General features: G+C 36.2%; 1 protein-coding gene across 1 annotated transcript in view; it reads right to left on the reverse strand.

Annotated features, from left to right (window-relative positions):
- Positions 1-24,015, reverse strand: part of LOC149571539 (CRM-domain containing factor CFM3, chloroplastic/mitochondrial-like) — a 69,784-nt gene extending 45,769 nt beyond the window's left edge. The window contains exons 1-3 of the mRNA XM_089813051.1: positions 22,546-24,015; positions 21,712-22,264; positions 21,453-21,583 (exon numbers count right to left, since the gene is read on the reverse strand). Coding sequence (XP_089669177.1) covers positions 21,453-21,583; positions 21,712-22,264; positions 22,546-23,655 — 1,794 coding nt within the window. The 5' untranslated portion in view covers positions 23,656-24,015. The remainder of the gene's footprint in view (positions 1-21,452; positions 21,584-21,711; positions 22,265-22,545) is intronic.
- Positions 24,016-24,397: the final 382 nt, after the last annotated feature.

Raw genomic sequence — 24,397 nt, forward strand, 5'->3', positions numbered from 1 at the left:
GTTAGAGGACAACAATTGGCACAGACCATGGCATCAGAGGGGCCTGGACTTGTGCAACAAGTTTATGAATTGGAGGATGTACATCCCGATGAATGGTACCAGGACATAACCAACTATTTGTTGAATCAGCGGTGCCCTTCACATTTGAATCCAGTACAGAAGCGAGCATTGAGATTCAAGAGCAGAAGATATATGTTACAAGGAGCAGTATTATACAAGCAAAATCATGAAGGGATATATTTGAGATGTGTCGGAAAGGAAGAAGCCAGAAATATTTTGGAACATTTTCATGATAAATGGGGAACAGGACACGGATCAGACTTGGCCACAGCACATTGGATACTAAGAGCAGGATATTATTGGCCAACTTTGTTCAAGGATACTCACGAGCACGTAAAGATTTGTCATGTTTGCCAAACTTCGGCAAAACGACAAAGGAATCCGGCAATGCCTCTGCGGCCAATCATCGAGGTGAGACCTTTCGCGATGTGGGGACTTGACTTCATCGGTCCTATCAATCCACCTTCCTCAGCACAACACAGGTATATTCTAACCGCAACTGACTACTGTACTCGGTGGTCAGAAGCCCAAGCTTTCAAGAATTGCACTGCTGAGATTGTTATCAAATTTTTAGAGGAAAGAATCACTACCAGGTTTGGGTGTCCTTCTGCTTTTGTTTGTGATAATGGTTCTGCTTTCACTTCTTTGAAATTTCATACATGGGCATTTGATCACGGGATTATTTTAAAATTTTCATCAGGTTACTATCCCCAGGGAAATGGCCTAGCAGAATCCACAAACAAGAACCTTTTGACTGTGATTGGAAAACTTTTAGACAGGAACCCAAAAGATTGGCACACACAACTGAGATACGCTTTGTGGGCAGATAGAACAAGAGTTAAAGAGTCCATAGGGATCACTCCTTTTCATATGGTTTATGGACAAGACCCTGTATTCCCAATTCAATTGAAAATTCCAACTTTAAGGTTCATACAGGAATACTATGATGAGAACGAAGACAAAGTCCAAGTCAGGTTGACTCAACTGATGCAGTTAGATGAGAAAAGAGACGAAGCCCTGGAAAAATTTGCAAAACATCAAGGGGTAGTAAAACGTTGGTTTGACAGAAAAGCACAAAACAAGGCCTTCAGGATTTCTGACTTGGTCTTATATTGGGACAAAGCCCATGAAAAGAAAGGACAACATAATAAATTCGACAAACTTTGGAAAGGTCCTTTCCAGATTGTTGAGATCATCGGAGATAATGCATTTAGACTCAAGACACTCACTGGAGGAGATGTCCCATTGCCCGTCAATGGGCAATTCCTCAAGCATTATTTCCAAGCCTAGGACTCTGTCTGGAGCCCTTTGTACATAGTTAGTTTAGGTTTGCTTTCAGTTGTTAGTTTAGGTTTGCTTTCAGTTCTTTAGAATAGAGTTTGTCTTGGACCATTTGGCCAAAGGGTTAGAGTAGTTTCCCTTTCAATTGTTTAGAGTAGTTTTCTTTTAGTTGCTTAGTTTAGGTGTTTTGAGGGAGCTTGAATATGATTTGCATCAAGTCATTTGACTTGAGATCTTTTTGCTTCCCTCAGTCGGAGAGTAGTTTTGGTTTTGGACCTTTGCAAGTGCAAAGGAGGGTTCCATGTTATCACTCATGGGCGAGGTGTGTAGATTTTATATTATATTGGGACAAAACGGAGTCTGTCTTGTTCATTTCTCGAATGCATTTAACAAGGTTCAGAGATTAAAGGATGTGTTTAGTTATTGGTCTATGGTAGGACTTGTACTAAATTTGGGTTAGACTCTATAGAGGTTCTTAAGTTATCTTTTGACATGGTTACAACATTCTACTCACACTTAATTGCTCTGAGTTCTTGGTGTTTTAAAGTGAAGTTGGACTTAGTAAAAATCATACACCTGCTTCAGCGCCACTGTGGTCTTCCAAACCCTCCGCAAGCTTCATTGCCTGCAAACCAAACAAAAGATTGAAAAGAGAGAAGAAAAAGAGAAAATATCAGGAGAAAAGAGAAAAGGCAATATTAAAGTGAAAATAAAGATAAAATTTGGTTAAAGGGTGTGCAGTCATCTCTGCCGGTGCTATAAAGATAATCACTAAAGGCAGAACCGTGATTGTGGTGCCACAGCGATAACTCCGTCGGGGCTATAGACGCCTGACTGGCAGCGGAGCTCTATTCGGGTTGCTTTTGAAGTAAGGATATTTATAATAGCTAAGTTTAATGGATCTGAGAGACTATCAACTTCTTGTCGAGCGGGGAATAAATCATTTGCACACACGTGAGTAACTTATGGTCAGAGTGCTTAGGTTCAACTTGAGAGTCCTTTCCCTTGTTGAGTGCTCGTCCTTAAGTGATTTGCGAATAGGCCATCCTGAGATTTTGTTCTAAGTTACTTGTTTCTCGAAATGTTCAGGAACATTTCACCCGTGGAGTCGCCAGATGTTGTGAGGTTTTCACACATCGCCCCAAAATCTTGGGGACCCCCTTTTTAATCGCCTTTAGGGCCAGTGGAGAAGGTTAGATGTATTTTTCACCGGGTTTCAACTTGATTTTCCAGAGCTATCAGTTCTATCCTTAGGCCGAATAAGTTCAAAATTGATTTCAACTTGGCAGGATAAGATTGTGAATTTTGTACTTAGACGATTTCTTTTGAAAATTTGGATTTAATTGTAAATTTGAATGATTTTCAAATAAGGAAATTTTTCGTTAGACTTAGGTTCTTGGAAAATCTTTTTTTTTTTTGGTGAAATAGAATTTAATTTTGTAAGATGAAGTTAAATTGCAAAATCGATTTTTACTCTAGAGGCAATTTTATTTTTTGTCATAAAATTTTAATTATTTAGCAAAATCGATTTAGAGGAAAATTGCAAAAATTGGCTTTAATAGATTAAATTTGCCTTGAAAGCTTTTGGTATTTAATGAAATTGGTAAATTAATATTAAGAAATGGCTTTTGGTTAGCCAAAATTCAACTTCAAGGATGTATTAATTAGCAAACCCTCATTAAATAGAAATTTTTAGCATCCCCAAGGCACCATTCAATTTCGTTTTGCAATTTGTGGTTAATTAGTAAATTAAAAGTGCAGTTTTCATTTTAGAAAATTAAAATTTTGGCAAAGTATTTAAAGTGGGCCACTAACTTAGCTTTAATTTTGGTTTTTTTTCCTCTATAGGACCAAGTCGGCCAGCCTGGGAGGAAGGTGAAAGCTGCTATAAAGGGAGTCCCCTCCCATTTCATTTTCATCAATTCATTTGCTCCTCATGCTTGGGCGAATTTGAAGCAAGGGCAGATTTCCAGACTTGGGCGAAATTGGTGGAAGGCAGTTTTTTGGCGATTTTTGGGCAATTTCTCCATTGCCATTGTTGGGCGATTTGTCTAAGGGCCAGATTTTTTGCGTTTTTGGGGATTTTTGCTCCACTTTGTGCGCTGCGATTTGTGCCCTAGGTGGCAGATTTTACAGATTTTGCTCCTTCTTTGCTTGGTCGAATTTTGTGGAAGGGCAGATTTTTTTTCATGCTTAGCCGAATTTTGTGGGGGCCGAATTTTGTGGAAGACAAAATTCTGATTTTCTAGAGGGGCTGCAATTTTTTATATCAGATTTGGGCAATTTTGTTGGGAGAAGAGATACATATGAAAGTTTGATTTTTGCATAGAAGGCAAGTGTTGGATAAGCTTAGAGGCTTTGTTTCCTAATTTGCAAAGGGATTTGTAATTCTTTGATGTCATATCCCGGGTTCCGAAAAGTTGCTGTAAGATTATTAGTTAAAGTGAAAGTCATCATCTAGAGTTGCAAGGAGTGCTTAAGCTGACATCCATTCTTTCACTCTTTTCTAAGAATTGCACTACTTGGTTCTTCTTGCCTTTTGGTCCACCACTCTACCATCCCGTAATAGGGCGACAAGCATGGAGGATGATAGTGCAAGTAAGAATCCCAAGCGGGCAAACGCTAAGAAAGACAAAGAGGATATGACGCCCAAAACTTCTTTCTTCTCGAAAATGAAGAAAATAATCGATACTAATATCGCTACAGTGGACATGATACGGATGAGGGACAGACTAAAGGAAGGACAATCCCCCTTGGCAAAGAGGATATACAAGAGCGGAATTGTACATGCAGCAGCTTTTCCTCCTACTTTGCCTTGTCCAGAATTGATTATGGAGTGTGCATCCAGATTTGATCTAGACAGTAAATCCATCATTTTTGGCGAAGGGAAGAGAGTGTTGGCCAACATTGGCGAACAAGCAATTGAAGAGACATTTAATATTCCCCAGAGCAAGGGCATGACAGTTGTAATGGTGGATCAGGCGGCCAAATCATTTCAAGGTAACCAAGAGGCCTACTTCTCACATCTAAAGCGGAATTGGATACACGAAGGAAGGAAAGGAGTTAACAAATCAACAAGGCTTACAGTGGCAGATTTCAAGCCAGAATATGTCGATCTCATTGTTCTTCTCAGCCGGATCATGGGCCTAGCTCAAGCTATGCAATTCGAAAACTGGATGTACTTCTTCATTGATGAAATTGAAAAGGGAAAAGGAAAATTTGATTGGGCTAGGATCATAAGTGAAAATTTAGAATTGCAACTTAGAACAGTTCAAAACCAAAGGCAATTCTACATGGGATCCTATCTGTTTTATTTAATTGCTAGATTGTATGAGAGTCCGGGACTTAGGGCCTTAGGAGAGATTGGTAATGGGCCGGGGCAATATTTGGTGCATGAATGCTATCCGCAGCTTCATTTGCACAATAACAAGGATTACAAGATGTTTTGCGATGCATTCGCCATGAAGACAGTAAGGGTATTACAAGGGGCGCCTGCTAAGAGACTTTCATCGGAAGCGAGGTCAATTCGAGTGATAAAGGGGCCGCAGTGGAGGTGAGCTCTGATTCGGAATCAAGTGGCTACAGTGAAAGTACGGAGTACTCCCCTCTCTCGGAGAACCAGCAAGGAAATATGGCAGAAACTAGTAGAGAAGAAGATGGGCCGATTGATATTGAAGAGATAAGTCAGGCGTCTAAGGCCGTTGGTGATGCTTTGTTGGTCGAACCGAATCCGGATTTGGGGAGATGCACTGCACCACTATGGTTAAGGCAAATGCTTATGCCGAGAGGCAAGGTGGTAATGGCTCACGCAGTTGATGATATCCAAGGACTAATAGAAAATGATGATAGCGAGAACCAAAAACAGATGGCAAATATGATGGCAAGGGTAATCAGAAGCGACGTTGGGGTGGCGCTTGATTTTGAGGGTATTAGAGAGGAGGATGTCAGTGAGACAGGATTTGGATCGAGATTGGATGAGTTAGGAAAGGCTGCCGTCAAAAGGAAACATCTGAACACCCTTTCCTCACTCAATGCTTTTATTGGGTTTGCAAAGGAATATGAGAAGGATCACGAAAGGATACTACAAGCAGCAAACAGCGTGGCAAAGTCAGCAGAACTCCGAGCGAAGCACACACCTTGTCCTCCTATGGAAGAAGTTAACGAAAGGCTAGCTAAGTTCATTGCCTTAGCTAAAAGAACAAAAGAGAAAGGAAGAATTATATTAGAAGATCATCTTATGTAAGCCCAAGTGGCAACTTTCTCTTTCTTCTAGAATAGGACAAGTGTTTGTTTCTGATTGGCCACCATTTTGGTGCCTTCTCATTGGTTGCCACTTTTGCACTTTTTTCATTGGTCCATTGATGAGGTGACATCTTCTCATTGGCCGATGGGGTGGCAACCCTAATTAGGGTTTTTGGATCCAATCTGGATCGTCGATCTTGTTTTGATCTCTACCGTCCATTGTATTTTGGACCTCTATATAAGGCCATTGGCTCTCATTTGTAAAGGAGGGGTTGGAGAAATTGTTGCGAAAATAATACCAAAGTGCTCTCTTTTTCATTGCATGTTGACTAAGAACATTGGGTGTTATTGCATGTTTTCTACTTCCACATAGTTAAATTTTCTTTTCAAGTTGAAGCAATTTCATTTCAAGTTGTTAGAGTAAGAGTAAAATAAAATGGATTGTTGCATGGTAGCTTTGGTAGATGTTTGATAGGGGTCAACACTAGGCCACTAGCATCCTAGCGGCTGGTTGGGAGGCTTTGTGTGGTGATCTAGTTTACTTTCCTTTGAAGCGTTGCATCTATGGAGGTAGGGCCGCTGGTTAGCCTTCATTAGATTCGATCCTCGTCCATCTACTAACCTTCCATTCTTAGGAGTAGGAGTAGTTGAGCAGCCAAATTTCATGCTTAGAAGAGGTTAGTTAGAGAAGTAAACCAAAACATCAGCATTCTCACCTTCCATCGCCATTCACCCTACATTGCCATCATCGCGCCATCAACATCATCTAGCATTCACACCGAACCACCATCTCCATTTTCTCACCAAGATCCAAATTTTTCTCAAACAAGAAAACGTAAGGCCGCCTATGTGATTACCAGCAAATCACATTGATAAAACTGAGCGAGTATCCAACGGTGTAAGGAACATTGGAGTTATACTCATGTCCCATGAGAGATAACTTTTCAAGAGAGGAATTGTGTATTTGATATTCTGTATCAAGCATCCAATTACTAATATGTTATGTAGTGACACAAAACTCGCATCAACACATTTAACAAGTTTGCAAACAATAATTTAATATAATATTCATGTATAAAATTTACGAAAATGTAATTACATATTTGTTATACCAAGTTTAGATCTAAAATACTCTATTTTCACTCTAGCAAGAGGTTTAGTGAAAATGTCAGCATTTTGATCATTTGTGTTAACATAAATCAACTTGATCACATTCTTGTCAACCATGTCTCTGATGTAGTGATAAGGAGTCTCAATGTGATTTGAATGATTGTGGAATACTAGATTTTCTGAAAGTTTGATGCAACTTTGATTGTCACAATGGATCACAGTGGAATCTAACTTCTTCCCAAATAATCCAAATGATAGCTTTCTTAACCAAACTGCTTCATGTGCTCCCATGGAGACTGCCATATATTCTGCTTCAATAGAACTCAAGGCAACTGTAGGTTGTTTTCTACTGAACCATGACACCATCGCTGATCTCAGACTGAAGCAACATCCTGTGGTACTCTTTCGATTTAAGGAACAACCAGCCCAATTAGAATATGTGTAGTCTTCAAGTTTGATTTCAACATTTTTGTACTTTAGTCCAAGACCAATAGTGCCACCTAGATATCTCAAAACATGTTTAGCCGCCATCAGGTGTATTTTCTTGGGTACACACATAAAGTGACTCGGAACATTCGCAGCATGGCAGATGTCAGGTCTAGTGTTAACCAAAAACATTAAAGATCCAATGATCTATCTATAGAAGGTAGGATCAATAGATTCTGAATGTGTTGCTTCCTCTTTTAGCTTGTGTAGATTAGTTTCCATTGGAATTGTAAGTGGCTTGCTGTCCATCATCCCAAATCTATTCAAAATGTCCTGAGTATATTTTCCTTGGTTTAAGAATATGTAATCTTCCTTTTGACATACTTCTAGACCCAAAAAGTAATGTACCAAACCTAGGTCTTTCGTGTCAAATTGAACAGCAAGGTCTTGTTTGCATTTAGCAATCAGATGATCTTCACCTGTTATTAAAAGATCATCAGCATAAAGAACCAATATAATCATATCTCCATTAGATATCTTTAAATACATGTTAGGATCAGCTTCACTTTTAGAATATCCTAATTTGATGAGATAACTATCAATTCTTTCATACCAAGCTTGAGGGGCTTGTTTCAGGCCATACAATGCTTTCTTTAGTTTACATACATAAAGATTTTCATTTTTTATCATGAAACCTTCAAGTTGTTCAATATAAACTTTTTCATTTATGACTCCATTTAAGAATGTAGTTTTCACATCCATTTGATGTACCTTCCATCCTTTTGCTGCTGCTAAAGCAAGAATTGTCTTGACTGAACTAAAACGAGCAATTGGGGCAAAAGTTTTTTCATAATCAATACCTACTTTCTGTGAAAAACCTTGAGCAACAAACCTTGCTTTATGTTTCTCAATACTCCCATCTATTGCATATTTGATTTTATATAACCATTTAGAGGAAACAACAAATTTGGCTTTAGGTCTAAGTACAATATCCTAGAGATCATTTTGAAGTATTGATTGATATTCTTCAACCATAGCATCTTTCCCAGTGTAACACAGGGACGCGTCCCCCCCCCCCCCCCCCCAAAAAACTAGGTCGTCTCGGAGACGGGGATGGGGGACGGCGTCTCAGGCGGCGCCACTTAGAGTGTCACTACCGTCGGAGATAGCTAGAGGTCTCTAAGACGGGGGAGACCTCTCCGAGACAATGAGACATCTTTGAGTGTAGGGGTACGGGGGGATGCCAAAAAGTCTCCTTCATTGCGGAGGGACGCCAAGGAGTCTCCTTCATTGATTTGACATTTTGATTTGGACTCTTGGAGACTTGTAGTTTTTGTTTGCATTATATACTTATTTTGATATCATGATTCATGGCACATGATACTTATTCTAATCATCTTTATGTCACGACTCATATGGTCATTGATTACTATTAGATAGTAGAATTTAGATACTCATACTATTTATCTGAAGGCTAATATATAGAGTCTAGACTAATATTTATTATTTGCCGATTTTCAATGTTCAATGTTCATTGTTCGTTTGTCATTTGATCATGAATCATGATATTCCAATTGAAAACTTCAATGCAATGTTCAATGTTCAAGTTTTTTAAATCTTTGTATATTATATTGTATAATTGTAGTACGTCTTTTCATAACTAGCATTTTAAGTACCATATGTATAGTATATACACCCTACTCCTTCCACCACCCCCCATCCCCCGTCATCCCCTTGTCATCCCCAAATCAAGGCCCCTTTGTCCCTCCGTCTCGAAAACTTGTCCCCCCGTCTCCCAAGGCGATGTAACTATGATCTTTCCATGCTTGGCAAGTTAGAGCTTCTTCAACAAATGTAGGTTCAAATTTAGTGAGTTCGGTTACTAGTGCAGTATAGCATGATTTGTTTCTGGTTTTCTTAACTTCCTTAGTGATTTCATCTAGTTCAATATTATTTTCTTCAATCATTTTTCTTACCCATAATAGTCTCTTTTTGGTATTAGAGATGTTTCTATTTTCTGTATCTAGTACTGAACTTGTTTCTTCTGATAGATTCTCCCTTTGAATTTCAGATTGTGGACTTTCATCTAACTCTGTTGAAGGCTCATCATTTGTGCTTATGAATAGTTTTAGAGCAGTGTTTTCCTCAAATATGACATCTCTGCTTACTTCTACTGATCTTTGTCTGAGAACATAGACTCTGTATCCTTTTGAGTTTTCACTATACCCAACAAATATTCTTTTCTTTCCTGAGGGTTCTAACTTAGTTCTTCTTTCTTTAGGTATATGTATATACACAAGGCAACCAAATATCCTGAGATCTTGAGGAATTGGATTATCAGATTCAATGAATGATTCTAGTTCTAGTTCTTCAAGAATTATGGTAATCCAAATTTTCCATGAAAAGAAATTTATAGCACCTTCAAGTCTGTCTTCTACTCTCACATTATTTGACATATTTGCAGTACTTTTGATAGTCTCTCTACCAACGAGGCTCTGATAGCATGTAAAGTTTAATAGACCATGTTTGGTATAGACTAGCAAAAGTATTTCGATACGTATTCTGATATGTAATAGTCTGGTATCTTTTGTTTGATAGACTTGATGTACTTGTTGTAAAATATAATAACCTTCTCTCAGATCAGTACTGCTAATTTTATTGATATGATCTGCAGAATGGAAATGGAATATATATATATATATATATATATATATATATGTTGAAACAGAACATAATAGAGACATGACTCTATACATTCATGTTTCAATATACACGTACCATGTTACATCCCAATTTTTGACCTAGCTTGAAATATGGACGTTGAGGTTCACATGAAGTCAGTTGGCAATTTAATTTGATATAATCTGGCGAAATGATAAGATAGTTAGTCGTTATGATTTCAAGTGAAGATGACATGCTAGTTATTCGTTAATCGCGAATTCGTGGAATTAAGACGAAAGGTTAACTAATATGATTATTATTAATTTATAATTTAATTATAGAGAAATTCCTTGTAGGGAGCTTGTCGAAAGGGTGGAAGCATTGTCAGAAAAGAATTAGGCAAGGCATCACCATCATTGGACAGACAGGCAGAGGACCAAGCGATTTGTAACAGGACTCATCTCTGGAACTGCATGAGTTGTTAATAATTAATTAAATTTAATTAATTAAGTTTAAATATAAACGTATTCTTAAAAGATTTTAAATTATCTTTCGTCGTATTATTTTTAATAATAGTTTATATATGTGCATTTGAATATAAAAATGTTTTGGCATCTTTATGTGTTAATAAATTAATAGAATGATGTTTTAAAAGTACTTATAAGATTTTAATAATTTTTGAATTATAATAATATTTGTGTTATTTTCACTTTCCAGCTCTATTATTTCTAATTTAATATTCTTTAATGTTAGCACTTAGTCATCGATTTAAACATTAAATAATATTAATAAAATAAAACCTTTCATCTTTCACCTTCGATTTAGTATATCTTTCTTTTCATTTTTCTTTTCCAACGGATGGAATGCAAATCGAAATTGAGATCTTGTAATGGCAGGAAGCCGTAAGGTCGGGTTTATTTTAATAAATATGCTGGCCTTGTCGTCTATCGGGAGAGGAATATCCGTCTTCCTTTCATTCTGAAAACGTCTACCACCCTGCTCAGCCACGGTACCCATAACACCATTATACTCTCATCTTTGTATTGCTAGTTGTCGTCTGTACTTGCGGAAATTTGAAGGAAGCAACCGAGCATGGATATAGTTAACCTAACTGTGTAGCCCTGAGTCAAGTAAGGACGTGTTTGAAGTTTATTTTCCATATTTCATTATAGATTCTTGTACTTTATGAGTCGGGGTTGTGATTCAAACCTTATGTAATACTTCAGATTGTAACAATCATGTTGTTTACTTTATATTTTGAATTCCTGTTAATGCCTTATAGTCTACATCCATGAATTGCTTATTGAACAGTTGGGTGAATGATAGAGAATGCCGACTGTGACAAAATTAAAGTTTGATTGCTCTTTTCTTTCTCAAAGTAATATTGTACGCCATTACTTGTAATTTTCTTTTGATAATTCCATCATCAAATCATGTTAAACTTTACATGTGGAATTGTAAATCGTACTTGGATGGTCTTTCCTTTACAAGCAAAGTTAATATTCAAATTAATGACTGATACAGAGAAATATAGGTATCTTTAGTATAATCTATTAGTGATGTGGTAGAGAATATTTTGTGAGCATTCAAAATGGTTAGTGAGTGCAATGAGTTGTTCTTTTCTAATTTGCAAGTTGGCTATAATATGAGTTCATCTGCTGTATCTGTGTGTATTGAGAATTTGTTTTCAAGGATATAGATATTGAAAATTGGTTGAAGATATAAGCGTAGGAGACAAGTAAGAATGTTGCCGAATTTAGAAAGGCCAGTAGTGTTTTCTTTCTAATGCAACTGTTGAATCAAGAATGTTCAATGTGTCTCTTTTTCATTAATATAATTGCTGACTGAATTGTAGACTGAATCGGGGTGGTCAGTAAAAGAATTCTAGTTCTTGGAAACTACCTTAAACCATAAATGTTTCTTTATTCATAAGAGAGTATTAAACATGTATAAAGGATATGGATATGCAATGAAAAACTCTGATTAACTAATTCAATTCAGAATGTATTACAAACATTCATACCCTGCAAGAGTGAAATTATTAATATTAAACAAGCACCTGGAAATCACGGGCTTGGAGGCCTGATGAGGTTGAGGGGGTGTGAGGAAAGATTCATCAACAATAAGAACCAATAATATCAGTTATGACATTTTAATATATATCATTTAATATGAATTAATAATAGCTCATGCATATTCCTGTTATGATGATCTCTTGCTGCCAAGTCGTATGGTCTGTTATATATCATGATGTCCAATGAATGGTAAGATGTTCCCTGTCAATTTCGGGTAGGGAGGGCCTTTCTCGTTAGAGATCGTGTGGGGATATATATTGCGGTTCGAGGTTGGGTGGTAAAGCCTCTGGCAATGTTTCACCTCTCTCAAGATGTCAGATATGCATCAAACAGAGATAAGCCATGAAATCAATTGTTTATCGGAAACAGGTATTATCATTTTTGTTTATGAGAAGGTAAGATTAAATTGAAGTATTTCATTGTTATAATCATTTTACTTCATATAAATGAATACTGAATATAAGTAATTATCTAATCTTGAGAAATTGTCACAGAGAAGCAATTGGAAGGAAAAGAAATCCGAAGCCCTAATTGATTGTGTAACAGCTGGAACCTTAATTGATATGGTGGTATTGGAAGCCCTAACTGAATCTGTGGTATCGAAAGCCCTAGTTGAATCCGTGGTTGCGGAAGCCTTAAATTGAATCTGTCGTCGCGGAAACCCTAGATAAAATCCGTTGTCGTAGAAGCCCTAAATTGAATCCGTGGTCGCAAAAGCCCTAAGTGGTAAAGCAGTACCATAAGCCCTAAATAAACCAATTGTAATTGATGCCCTAATTGATAAGATGATATGTGATGCCCTAATTTAAGTTATATTGGTGTTTAGTAGTATTCATCAAATGATTTTTGAGATAGCAGTCGATTTGAGAAATTGTTAAAGTGTATTTGTGGACTAACCCGGGTGGTCGCAAAAGCATACTTAGATGATTTTCAGTCTCAGTTTTTCCAAGGTATGTGATTTCAATTTTTGAAGTAATTTCATTAAAAGGTATTTCAAGTATTTAGTTAAGAAATTTTTGTTTAACTGACTTTAACGGTAAATCTTCTTCACATGAACATGAATGATGTAACTGCCTTCTTATGAAATCGAAGTTATAACCGTATTCTATGCATATGTTAGATGTTAATTTAGACTTAGAAAATCTGGATGTTACATACCAGTTCAAGACAACACTAAACGGTGTTAGTTAAAACACACGAGTTAATCTCAATATAAAAGATTGCATAACGCAATAGGCCACCTGATAACAATGCATGTAAAGCAATTAAGCCACCTGATAACCATTCAGAGATGGCGCTTCATCATAACTAATGGTGTGCTGATGTATATGTAATCCGCAATGTTAATAAACCGTCCAATACTCACCACCTGACTGTTATGTTTTAAGCATATAAAACAATAATGAAATGCTGCAATATAGTTTTATATATATATATATATTAAGGCAGATGTTTCAATTCTCAATTTGCTAACTTTCTTAACAATGTCCATGTCTTGTTCTTTTCTATTTGATCAATTTCCTCATTCATTGCCTTAATCCAATCTTCATTCTCTAAAGCATCTTTAACTGATTTAGGTTCAACTTCACATAATAAAAATGTATTATTCTTCAAGTTACTTCTTGTCATGACTCCTAAATCTTTGCTTCCAATGATTTGGTTTGGTGTATAATTTCTCCTTACATGCCTTGCTAAGACAGGTTCAGATCTTCTTTCCTCTTCATGTATTTCCAAGGTCACCGGGAGTCGGGGAGACTTTGAGGTCTCCGGTACTGGTACTGGTACCGGTACAGCAATTTTTCAAATAGGAGACAGGGGTACTTGGAGACGGCAATTTTTTTTTTATAAATTTTTTTTAATGTTTAAAGAGTCTAATACTAAAAGTAAATACAAAATTTGAAACTAGTAATACTGCAAGACTAAAGTAAATAATAATAGTAATGTCACATTAAAAATTAAAATAGACTCATAGAGTCAAAGATTTCAAAACTCACATGATCACAATATTGTATCTCATAGAAATATTTGTTTTTCGAATATTGCATATGATCACCATCATATCAGATTGATAATCGTTGAGATCATCATTACAAATTCAAAATTTAAATTCAAAAAAATATAGTTTGATGCTGAATTGCCGATATGCAAACGAAAATGAACACTTTGTACAATAAACAAAAAACAGAAATATATCTAGTATTAGTATGTTGATGGTACTATCATCTACTCCACAAGGTTGTGATAATCCATCTCAAGGTCTTCAGCTATCATGCTCTCCAAAAAATCATCACTCTCCAAAAATATTTTAAATGATTTAATCATTTAAATTGTCAGTGGTCTTAATTTTTGTATTAAAAACATTAAAATGAGGGCTAAAATATATAAAATTATTTTATATTATATTTTACATTTATATTTTACTAGGAGACTTTGGGGAGACTTCAGTTTTTGGATTAGGAGATGGGGAGACTTCAGGAGACTTCGTCATGAAGTCTCCAACCTTTTCTGAGGTCTCCAGAGATGTGAAAAGTCTCCGAGACGCGACTTTTAGGGGGGAGACGGGTCTCCCGGTAACCATGTGTATTTCACTTGGTTTTGCTTGCTCTTCTTCTACAAATGTCTTTGGCTGCAACTCAGCTTGGTCTATCTATTTAGTTTCTTCTCTCTGATGTTCGGCTTTTGTTGTATGTAACTCGGCTCCTATAACCTAATGCTCGACAGAGCTCTTCTACTAAACCTCAACAATGCTTGGTTGTTGATACTTGGCAACCTTTTTCTGTGGTTCAGGTAAGGTGTTAGGTTCACCTTACTTGAAAATTTATGTAGTCTATAGGTTCTTTCTTGCATTCCTCTTCATTATTTTCATCTTACTAATGATTACCAAATTATCATAGTTCACATGATAGCCTCTTATGCCATAACCCAATATCTTCAAATTGTGCAAATAGAAAAGTATCTTCAAATAGGTCTAGATAGAACAAGTTACCTCTAATTTGATACACCACTTCCAATTAGTTCACCAGTAGCATCATATTAGCCTTCTTGTTTTGAAATTCAACTTAGTAGCTTGAACTGATCAACAAGTTATATTTTAAACCATCAACCCAATATGCATTGTCACATTTGATCTTATCATTTAGTATAATTGATCCTTTTCCTTTCACATAATATGGTGCATCATTTCCAAACTCAACACTACTTCCATTATAATGTTCTAACTTTTCGAACTTACTTATATCACCAGTCGTATGGTGTGAGCAACCACTATCAATTATCCATCTATCATTTTTGTTCACATGTGAAATCAATGTAATTTTCTCATTTTCATCGGATTCATCTTTCAGCAACATAAACAACTTCTTCATTATTTTCTTCAGTATCACTATCAAAACCATCTTCTTCAGCAATGTAACATGATTTCTTACCTTTTCCTTTGTAGTCTTCGTTACCTCAGTTATCTCTGCTTTCTCTTTTTTCTCTGTATTTTCTATCCTTCCTTTCTTCCTTCTCATCTCCGTCAGGACACCTTGCAGCAATATAACCAACTTTGTTACATGTAAAACAAATAATAGGGAGTTTACCTTTGTATTTACCCTTTCATCTTGATAACCTTCTTGCCAATAATGCTTCAAAATCATCAAGATCATCATCTAGTTCACTATCACTGCCCACGTCTTCTTTTCTTCTTTCTCTTAGATCCATCAAGGGTTAATTGAGACTTGAAAGCACATTTAATACTAGCAGGGGAATAATTATCAAAATTTGACAACTCAAATGCAGTGAGTCTACCATTTAGACTATCCAAGATCAGATCATTACTAGGTGTACATCTTAGTTTTTGAATTGTAGATACTCTAATTGCATATATAGGAAGTAAAGTCCTCAATACCTTACTTATCATAGTCTCATCAGATATGATGCCTCCAGCTCATCTAATAGCATTCACAACCTCCTTGATTTGGCCACAATACTGAGCAACAGTTTCACCTTCTTTTATTCTCATATCATCAAATTTGCCTCTCAAACTTTCAACTTTTCCTCTCAACACATTTTTGTCTCGACCATGGATTTGTGTTGACTTATCCCACATTTTCTTTGTAGTAGCACATTCCTTTACATCATCAAATTCAGCATAACTTAGAGAAGATATTAATCTATCATCATTTGATTATGATGTTCCTGCTTCTCCTTCATTTATTCAACAGTCATGGGTCTAGGAACTTCAATGTATTCATTCTCTAGGTAAGACAATGCAGAATCTCCAACTCCAGATAGATGCAGTTTCATCACTTGTTGCCATGTTGGAAAGTTCTCCTTTTTCAACTTAGGTACCTCTCTCTTGTACATCTTGATCTTTGGCTTAAGTCCTTCAAACTTTCCTTACAAGCACCAAGAGCTTTGATACCAATTGTTAGAATATTTAGAATAATTGAGAGGGGTGCGGGGAAGGGGAGGTGGGGGGGTTATCCTCAAGTCCATATGTACCAATTCAACTTTCACTAACTTCAAACAACTTAAGCAATCTCATTAAACACTTGGTCCATATAGCAACATATCAGCAACTTAACATTATGTTCATTACTTAGCTCTTTGTTCAGTATATGCTGACCAACAGTAAAATAAATAATAGTAAATAGCATGTATAACACATATAACATTCACACATATATAACACCAGTATTTAACTTGGAAACCCAATTTGGGAAAAACCACCAAGTAACATGCTACCACTTTTCACTCTTCTAAAGTGAGCTCGGTTAAAAGCCAACCCTGTTAAAGGTTACAAAACACACTGTTAGGTGTGACCCTATTTAAGGATTTAATCACCCTATTAGGAGTGGCCTAGTTAGAGGATTTTAGATCATTCCATTAGAATGTCACCTTGGTTAAAAAAATTTCAAAATGTTTGTTAGGTCAACCTTGATTAAAGGATTTCGATTGCCACAATGGTTAGAAAGTAACAACATGTTTGATTTGTAAAGCAAAACTCACTTTGCAAATTCAGATCTCCATTCAGCTCATTTTGTTGGTTCATTGACTGGACTTCATTAACATCTCCATCACTGATCTGCTTGATAAGCTTTCAAGCAATCACAATTCACCAATCTCTTTACTTCTCCTCTGTTGCTTTGTTCTTCATAGGTTCTCCTTAAGATCGTCGATCAACAACAAACTAACCTTAGAAAACATCTCTTATGCCTCCTTAAATAGGTAATTTTGATCTTTTGCCACTTGAAAATCACTGTATATCTTAGGGTTAGGTCAAATTCAACAAATCTATACATTCTTTTGTTCTTCTACTTCTTTCTTGATACTTCTAGAAACTTCTCTTTAAATCTTTTCCTTTAATCGCATAACAAACTCAATTCATGCATTAAATATGCCAGCTCATCAATCCTTATCATCCACACGTTTTCACTAATCCAAAAATTCAACTATGTAGGCCTCAAACTCGATTCTTTCACAAATTGCTTGTTTTATTGACACTCAATCAACACTATGTAGCTTAGTCGTCACTGTTATGTCTCACTCCACTTCTACTGGCTTGCTCGGTCGCTACTATACTTCTTCAGCTCACTTGGCCATAATTATCACTCAGCTAATACTTTCTTCTCAGCTAACTCTTAAGTTCCTTAATCTTTTGTTTCAACTCATTCATTAACCGACCACATTTTGCTAAGTTTTGCTTGTGTTCAACTTAACACTTCTATACTTCATATGATGATTGAACAATACATCATCTTGCCAAAGACTAACTAATCAAGTGCCCATTGTAATTCCATCATTCTTGCTCCTGTTCACTCAACAACATCACTAGTTCATCTAGTCATTTCTCTTTTCAAATCCTCTTCATTAATCAACAATGGTACTCTACATATTAGTAAACGTCTCTCCGGTAGGTTTGACATCAATGACAACATAATAATTGTTCCAATTGTTGTTTCCAACAAATTGTAGTCTGAGTGGAATATTGCACCTCAAAGTGATGACGATGATGATGATATTGATGATTATATTCTTCAGCATGAAGATTTGGAAGTTACAAAAACAGCCATCTTTTCAAGTAGTGTTCTTGAAGGACTTGGGTTAAGGACTTTCCAAGGAGAAGCATCAGCAAGGCCTCCTACCCCCCAGCTTTTGGCTACATTTTTTATGCCATTGTGGTATCACGATATGTTTTGCACAAAGTAATTAGAGATGTGAACATAAATGATGTGTATATATATTCTCTACAATTCATTGGTTGAACTCTATATATTATTTTCCCTCGATATACCTATTATGTGGAAATGCCCTTAAATTATTTTTTTAAGTAGTTTTTGATTGTTTTTCTTCTAAGTTTTTGTATCTTTTTGTGAATCTATTTTTTTCTGATAAATTCATGTTTTTTCAAATAATCCTATTCTAGTTTCGCAATATTTTCCGTAAAACGATTTATACTTCTATAATATGAGCCTTTTATGTGGATGCTTAACTTCAATTATTGAATCTGCATTGTTCTTCTTTATGATGTGAAAATTCTTAGCACAAACTTTGAAGAGTGCTCCTCTTTGTGTAGTTGATTTGGCAAAGCAAAGTGTGGTAGATTTCACCTAATCAGACATCGTGTTTTGAGCTCTTAGGTTTAGAATAGAATCTCTCAAAACTTATTCTCTTTACTTTCAGCCTAAGTTATCAGTTTGAATCTGGATGCAGATGCAGGTACAAGAACCCATTATCTAGTTATGTGGAAAATGATTTGAGACAACTAAGTCATCTTTACCTCCATTTACAGCTCACACACAAATATTAAAAAGGCTCTATAAAAAGACAAAACTAAATGATGAAATGAAAGGCTTCAAAATATAAATGAAAAAAATAATTACAATGCAGAATTTGCAGATCTTGCTGGACACCACCTACATGCACACTTTAAAAAATGTCGTCTACACATTTTGTTGTTAATTAAGTGCAAGTATGATTTAGACTTAAATAAGATATTACGCTGTCAACATTTTCTACAGATATTTCATAGTTGCTCGAGATTCTCCTCTAAAGGAGACATTGGCTTGTTGGGGTCTTGATCACCTTCAGTCATCCTAGATCTCAAGAGTTGACCTTTATAATACAAAGATTCAAAAAGAAAGATTTTCTTTGAGCATTGTGTTGTCTCAAATTCTCAACCTTCAAGCAAGATACATTCTAATAGTATCAATTCTTAAAATCTCTCCAGTCATTGATTGTTTGCTTATAGTTACCATCAAAAGAGTATTTGAATCTTTATGGTTTTGATAAATTTGAAAGGATCCTTTTGTGGACAAACAACAATCTAACCCAACAAATTCTCTCCCATTGAATTGATATAGACTTAGCTGATGCAAAATAGTAAATCCTAAACAGATCCTACAAAATGTAAAGAAGACAGAAGAGACTTGTCATAAGAGATTCAACTCCGTATTCACTAACATCAATGACATATGTCATAATTCATGAGGATTCGGGATATTTGTTGCAGTAACATCTCTCCTACTCTTCTGCTACCATTCGTAAGTGAAAAGTGAAACAGTGTGATTCCAACTAGCAGAACCAAAGTGTCCATTATACATCACATTTACAAAATTTTCTAGACATTACATACTACAGATAATGTTATGTGCACTATCATAAAAAGAATGCATGTGAGAACTACAAATCTGAAGTCCTCCTCATTTCCTCCCTATTTGAAAAAGACGTCTTCAATTTCTGTTATGAATGAGTAATGTGCTGCTCAAGTGTCAATTGGGAGATCCAAAGATCTTATGAAGGGAAGCTTCTATTGTTTCTATTAGTTCTGAACTGGTGTTGTAATTTGCCTATTTCTATTAGTGTTTTTGTATTGAAAAGACATCCACTAGGACAAAAGGGTTAGAAATCATAATTGCATACAGTGTACGTACATATAAGTCATTCTCTAAACATTGCAGCTCCCCATAATATGAAATTGATGATGTTGTCCACAGCAAGAAGCCATACATGAGCTAGTAAAATGTGGGAGGCATTAAGTCCAAAAACCTGGAGAGAGATATAGAAATCATATCAAATGGGTGTTAATTTGTGATTCTGCTAGTTTTTAGCATATGCTAGACTAAGTGTCGTCAGACTCTCGACCCCAATTTAATTCATATCAGATTCAATGTTTGTCCAATAGGAATTTAGCTTTCGCCCAAGTATGAGGCAGAATAGCATTTGCCTTCAGCACATACGTGTGCTAACTGCTCTAGAAAAGCACTGGCATGTACATAAGATTTTCCTCATGCAATATAGAAGGAACTGTGAGTAAAACTAAGAATTAATATGGTGCACAGGGATTACAAGTGTAATAGACCCTGAGATTCGTGACATGTATAAACATGTTGCTTCCTGATAGGATTTTGTTGGATCATATGGGGATATTTTTCCCAGTGTCTACTGAAATGACTAGCTATGCATAAGGCCTGCAGAAGGGTCCAACGATGAGTCTAGTCTTACAATTAGTCCCATTAAAATAGTAAAGAAATGCAACTGATACAAAGCCAAAAATGGTCTAGGAATATGGAGTGACCATCTGAAATGATAGTAAGTACTACTCATAATATCTTCCAAGGTACTAGAAAAGCTTTTATATCATAGATGCATCATAGTTTTTCTAAAAATAATAAAAGACAGCAAATTTAGGAAAAGTGGCACACTATTTCAAAGATTTTTTTCAATCATATCACCTTTGGGTCATCAGAATTCACAACAACAAAAAAATTATGATCAAAAAAGAAAAGGAAACAGCTAAAACAAGCCAAGATTTCAATTAGCTGGCATGGACTGGCTGCAAAGAACAAATTAGTAAATATAAATATCAACAATTGTCCGTGTGCTCAGTTGATGGAAATATGTCTTGAGGTGCTTAAATGTCTTGTCAACCCCAAAGTGTCTGAAGAGAGGAGGCCAAGTGAAACAAATAACAGATTCAACTCTCGCAATATCTCGTCTGAAGGTGGACCACAAAATGCACAAGATTGAAATTATAAGTTGTCAATCTACAGCAATAAATCCAACTTATTGATCTGAAAGCTCAATTTATTTTGAAACCTCATATTTACTTCATCTATTGTCTAATGTGCTTGCAACTTTGTAACTGCATGTGTAAGAGTGCAATAAGAAATTGCTATTTTAAGTTGGCTATTTTAAGTTGGCTTATGATGAAAATTCTGAGTAATCGTTTCAATACTATATGCTACAAGAAGCATCTTCATTCAAAAACAGGCCAAATGCCCTTCCCTGATATGAAAAATATTTATCAAATTACTTGTCCCTCAAAACCAAGAGATAAAACTATGATGATCTAGCTTATTTAAGAGAAATGGATCTAAAGATGTAGATTTTGTTAGCAGCATAAAGCTCGTGAGAAGGAGAAGTATTATATATCATAAGCGTTAGTAAAGCATCTCTGTGTGTCTATATCTACAGATTTCACCGTTCATAAAATATAGCAGTAAGAGAAACAAACTATGATTTACCATCATTTCTAAGAGAATCAGCATCACTCTACTTATCAAAGCTCAACCAAGGTTAGATATTGATGTCACGTGAAGAAATTGTATTTACCTTAATTTCCTCAGACATTAGTTTGTTATTGGTATTTTGAACCCCCCTCTTGACAGCAATCTTTGCGATTTCACTTCTTTCCCAAAGCTTTACAATAGCAGCAGCCAATCCTTGAAGACGCCTATTTCTCCCTTTTACAGACAAAGAATCGTGATCAAACAACAAAGTCCTCAAGAAAATAAATAACAAAGTAGTCAATATTAAAACATAATCAACATTTCTCTGAAATGTTCATGAACACAGAATGTCAAGAGATTACCAAGGGCAAAATGAATAGGTAGCGGCCGTGCAAGCTTACGTAAGTTGGTCATTTCTGAATTACTCAATTTTGACCTTTTCGTACCATAAGGAAGAAGCCTGAAGGGTGTCTTGTAATTGGGAACCACCTCAGGAAGCAAGTCAGCATCTACTGGCAAGGGATCATGCCCCCACCAATCAATGAAACGAGGACCCAATCCATCTAATATGGCATTTATTTCCTTTTCAGGATCCAACTTTCCTGTTGATGGAAAGAGCTGCACCTCATTAGATATAATTTCATGGCCAGGCTGCGCATTGCCTGCATTATGGGGATCAAGCAATCTGCTTGAAGCATCTCCATCCAATACATTAGATCTCTTCCTTCTTGTCACTAGGTCAGGTAGCTTTGTATCAGGTAGAAATGGTTTGTTATCTGCAACCAGTATACCAACTCCTGAACTGATTCTAGCCTGAGCCCTTGCAGCTCTTACAGAAGGAGGCTCATAGTTACTTCCTCTATAAAGAACAAGAGCACTTCCTGCCCTCCAAATAACAAATCCTCCAGTTTTATCCTGGAAGTGGAAATAGATGATGCTGAAAACTGATGAATGCCAATTATTTTCTATAGAACATGCATGACAAGGAACGAAAAAAATTTGAAATCTTGTAAAACTATACAGATAGTGCAATAGATAAGACAGTTTTTCAGAACCCGATCATCTAGTAAAAGATCCTTTTATAGTAAAAAGCCTTGATATGATTAACAGAAGCATAAGAAGAAGAACATATATATTTCTTTTCATTTGAAGTTGAAAGTAATGGAAATGTCAAGATAAAAGGAAGATTTGCTGACCTCTGAGAGCTGATGAGCTCTCTTCATATTTTCAGATAATGGTTCATCAAATTTGAGCCTCACTAGCTCAGAGGTCCTCCACTGATCATGTATTTTGTCAAGAACATTCCGCATGAGTCCAGCCTTTGGTACATTAATTCTTTCTTTCAGTCTAATGCCTAGCGTTCTCAACCTCTTTAGCTCTGTGTCAGGAATTGTAAGTTCCGCCAATGTTGGGGCTTTCACTCTCTTCTCCCTCTCTTTCTTTGCCGATTTTGCACTCGCATTGTTTCTTTCCCAAGGCAAAGGAATATTCACAGACCCCTTTCCATTTTCTTCAGTCCCCTGGTCCATGTCACCCCATTTGTTCTCAAGTAAAGTTCCAATGTTAATACTTGGCATGATTTTCTTTTCCGCAAGATATGTTCCTTCAGGTGAACTTGAATTACTATCATCTCTGTCTCTTTTTCTGATTTCTTCAATATTATCGAGATTTCTAAGCCTATCAACGATCCTGTGCATTGCAGTTTTCCGTTTGCCTCCATCGAAATGCTGAGTTTGGCCCAAGTCATCATTATCAGAATCCAAATCCACCTTATTTTTTCCAGCGTTCTTCTTGAGGTCCTTGATTGGTACATTACTCCATCCTTGCATCCAGGGAGCAGTGGGCATAATGGGGCCATTGCCAAATGAAAGTCTCCCTCTCGAAGAATTGAACTCCGTATCTTGTTTGTCTCTAAGAGTGTCTGTTTTGTTTTTATCCCTGGATGTATTCTTTAAAGAATAAGGACCATTGTGCTTCTTTGGAGATAATTTCTCCTTTTGCCATGGAAGTTTTTCTGATTCTTCTTCTTCCCCTCTCCATGGGTACTTTTGTTTCTTACTACTATCCCTATCTGACCGAAGCTTCTCAGTTTTACCACCAAGATGTCTAGGATTGTTTGAGAACGCTTTCTGTCTGTTGATATTATGCGAGGAGTTTGTACATATTTGTTTAATAAATGTAGGTTTTGATGTTAACAAGCAAGGGCTTACTGAAGTTTGCAGACACGGACCATTGCACTGTGTTGAGGATGCCAGGGAATGCAGAGCACTCAATGGCCATCGTGGACGAGCAGGAGCAAATGACATTGCAGAAGTATTATGAAATGTCTTGAAACTTAAAAATCATCAAATTCACACTAACTGGGAACAAATAGAAAGTAGGTACCAGGAAAAATGAAAATTCTCAACTGGAATATCAGCATACTTCTGGATTGGATGGAATTTGACGTGGAAGAAAAAAAGCACTGTCCAACAAGGTGTTCAGCAATTGGACTGAAACCCAGTTATTAAAGGATTCGATAGTAAGCTACTGAAGCAATGTTACAAGTTAAAAAGCCAGCTGAAAGCAATTCTATATTGAATCCAGAAGATCGCAAACGATAGGTGTAACCGGCTCTAAACCAAACTTCCCCGGGAGTGATTTTATGCCCTACTTATATTTCTTTTAATCATTTACTGGGGATATTTTTACAAATATCTGCGTGGCCTACACTAAAAATCACAGCCACACATTCGATTTGATCCATCGGGTTAATACCTATGATCGCTATTTTTTTATGGACCAATCAGATTTTAAGATTTTTAACTTTATTTATTTATAATTTTATTGGCTGTGAGAGAACAGGATAATTATTCATTTCTTTGCATTCTTAACTATCTCATTGTGATGATGTTGAGTTTGAAATGTTGATGCTCATAAACTCACACACAATCTTATGAAAAGAATGAATATAATTATTAAAAATTATTATAGAAGTATAGACCAAAAAGTACACTTGCCACTAGAAACCACATGTCATGTTTACAGGGTGCAGTGGAATTATATTAT

This window comes from Cupressus sempervirens, chromosome 2, assembly GCF_028749045.1.
Source record: "Cupressus sempervirens isolate cs-2001-9-10 chromosome 2, ASM2874904v1, whole genome shotgun sequence".
Lineage (NCBI taxonomy): Eukaryota > Viridiplantae > Streptophyta > Pinopsida > Cupressales > Cupressaceae > Cupressus > Cupressus sempervirens.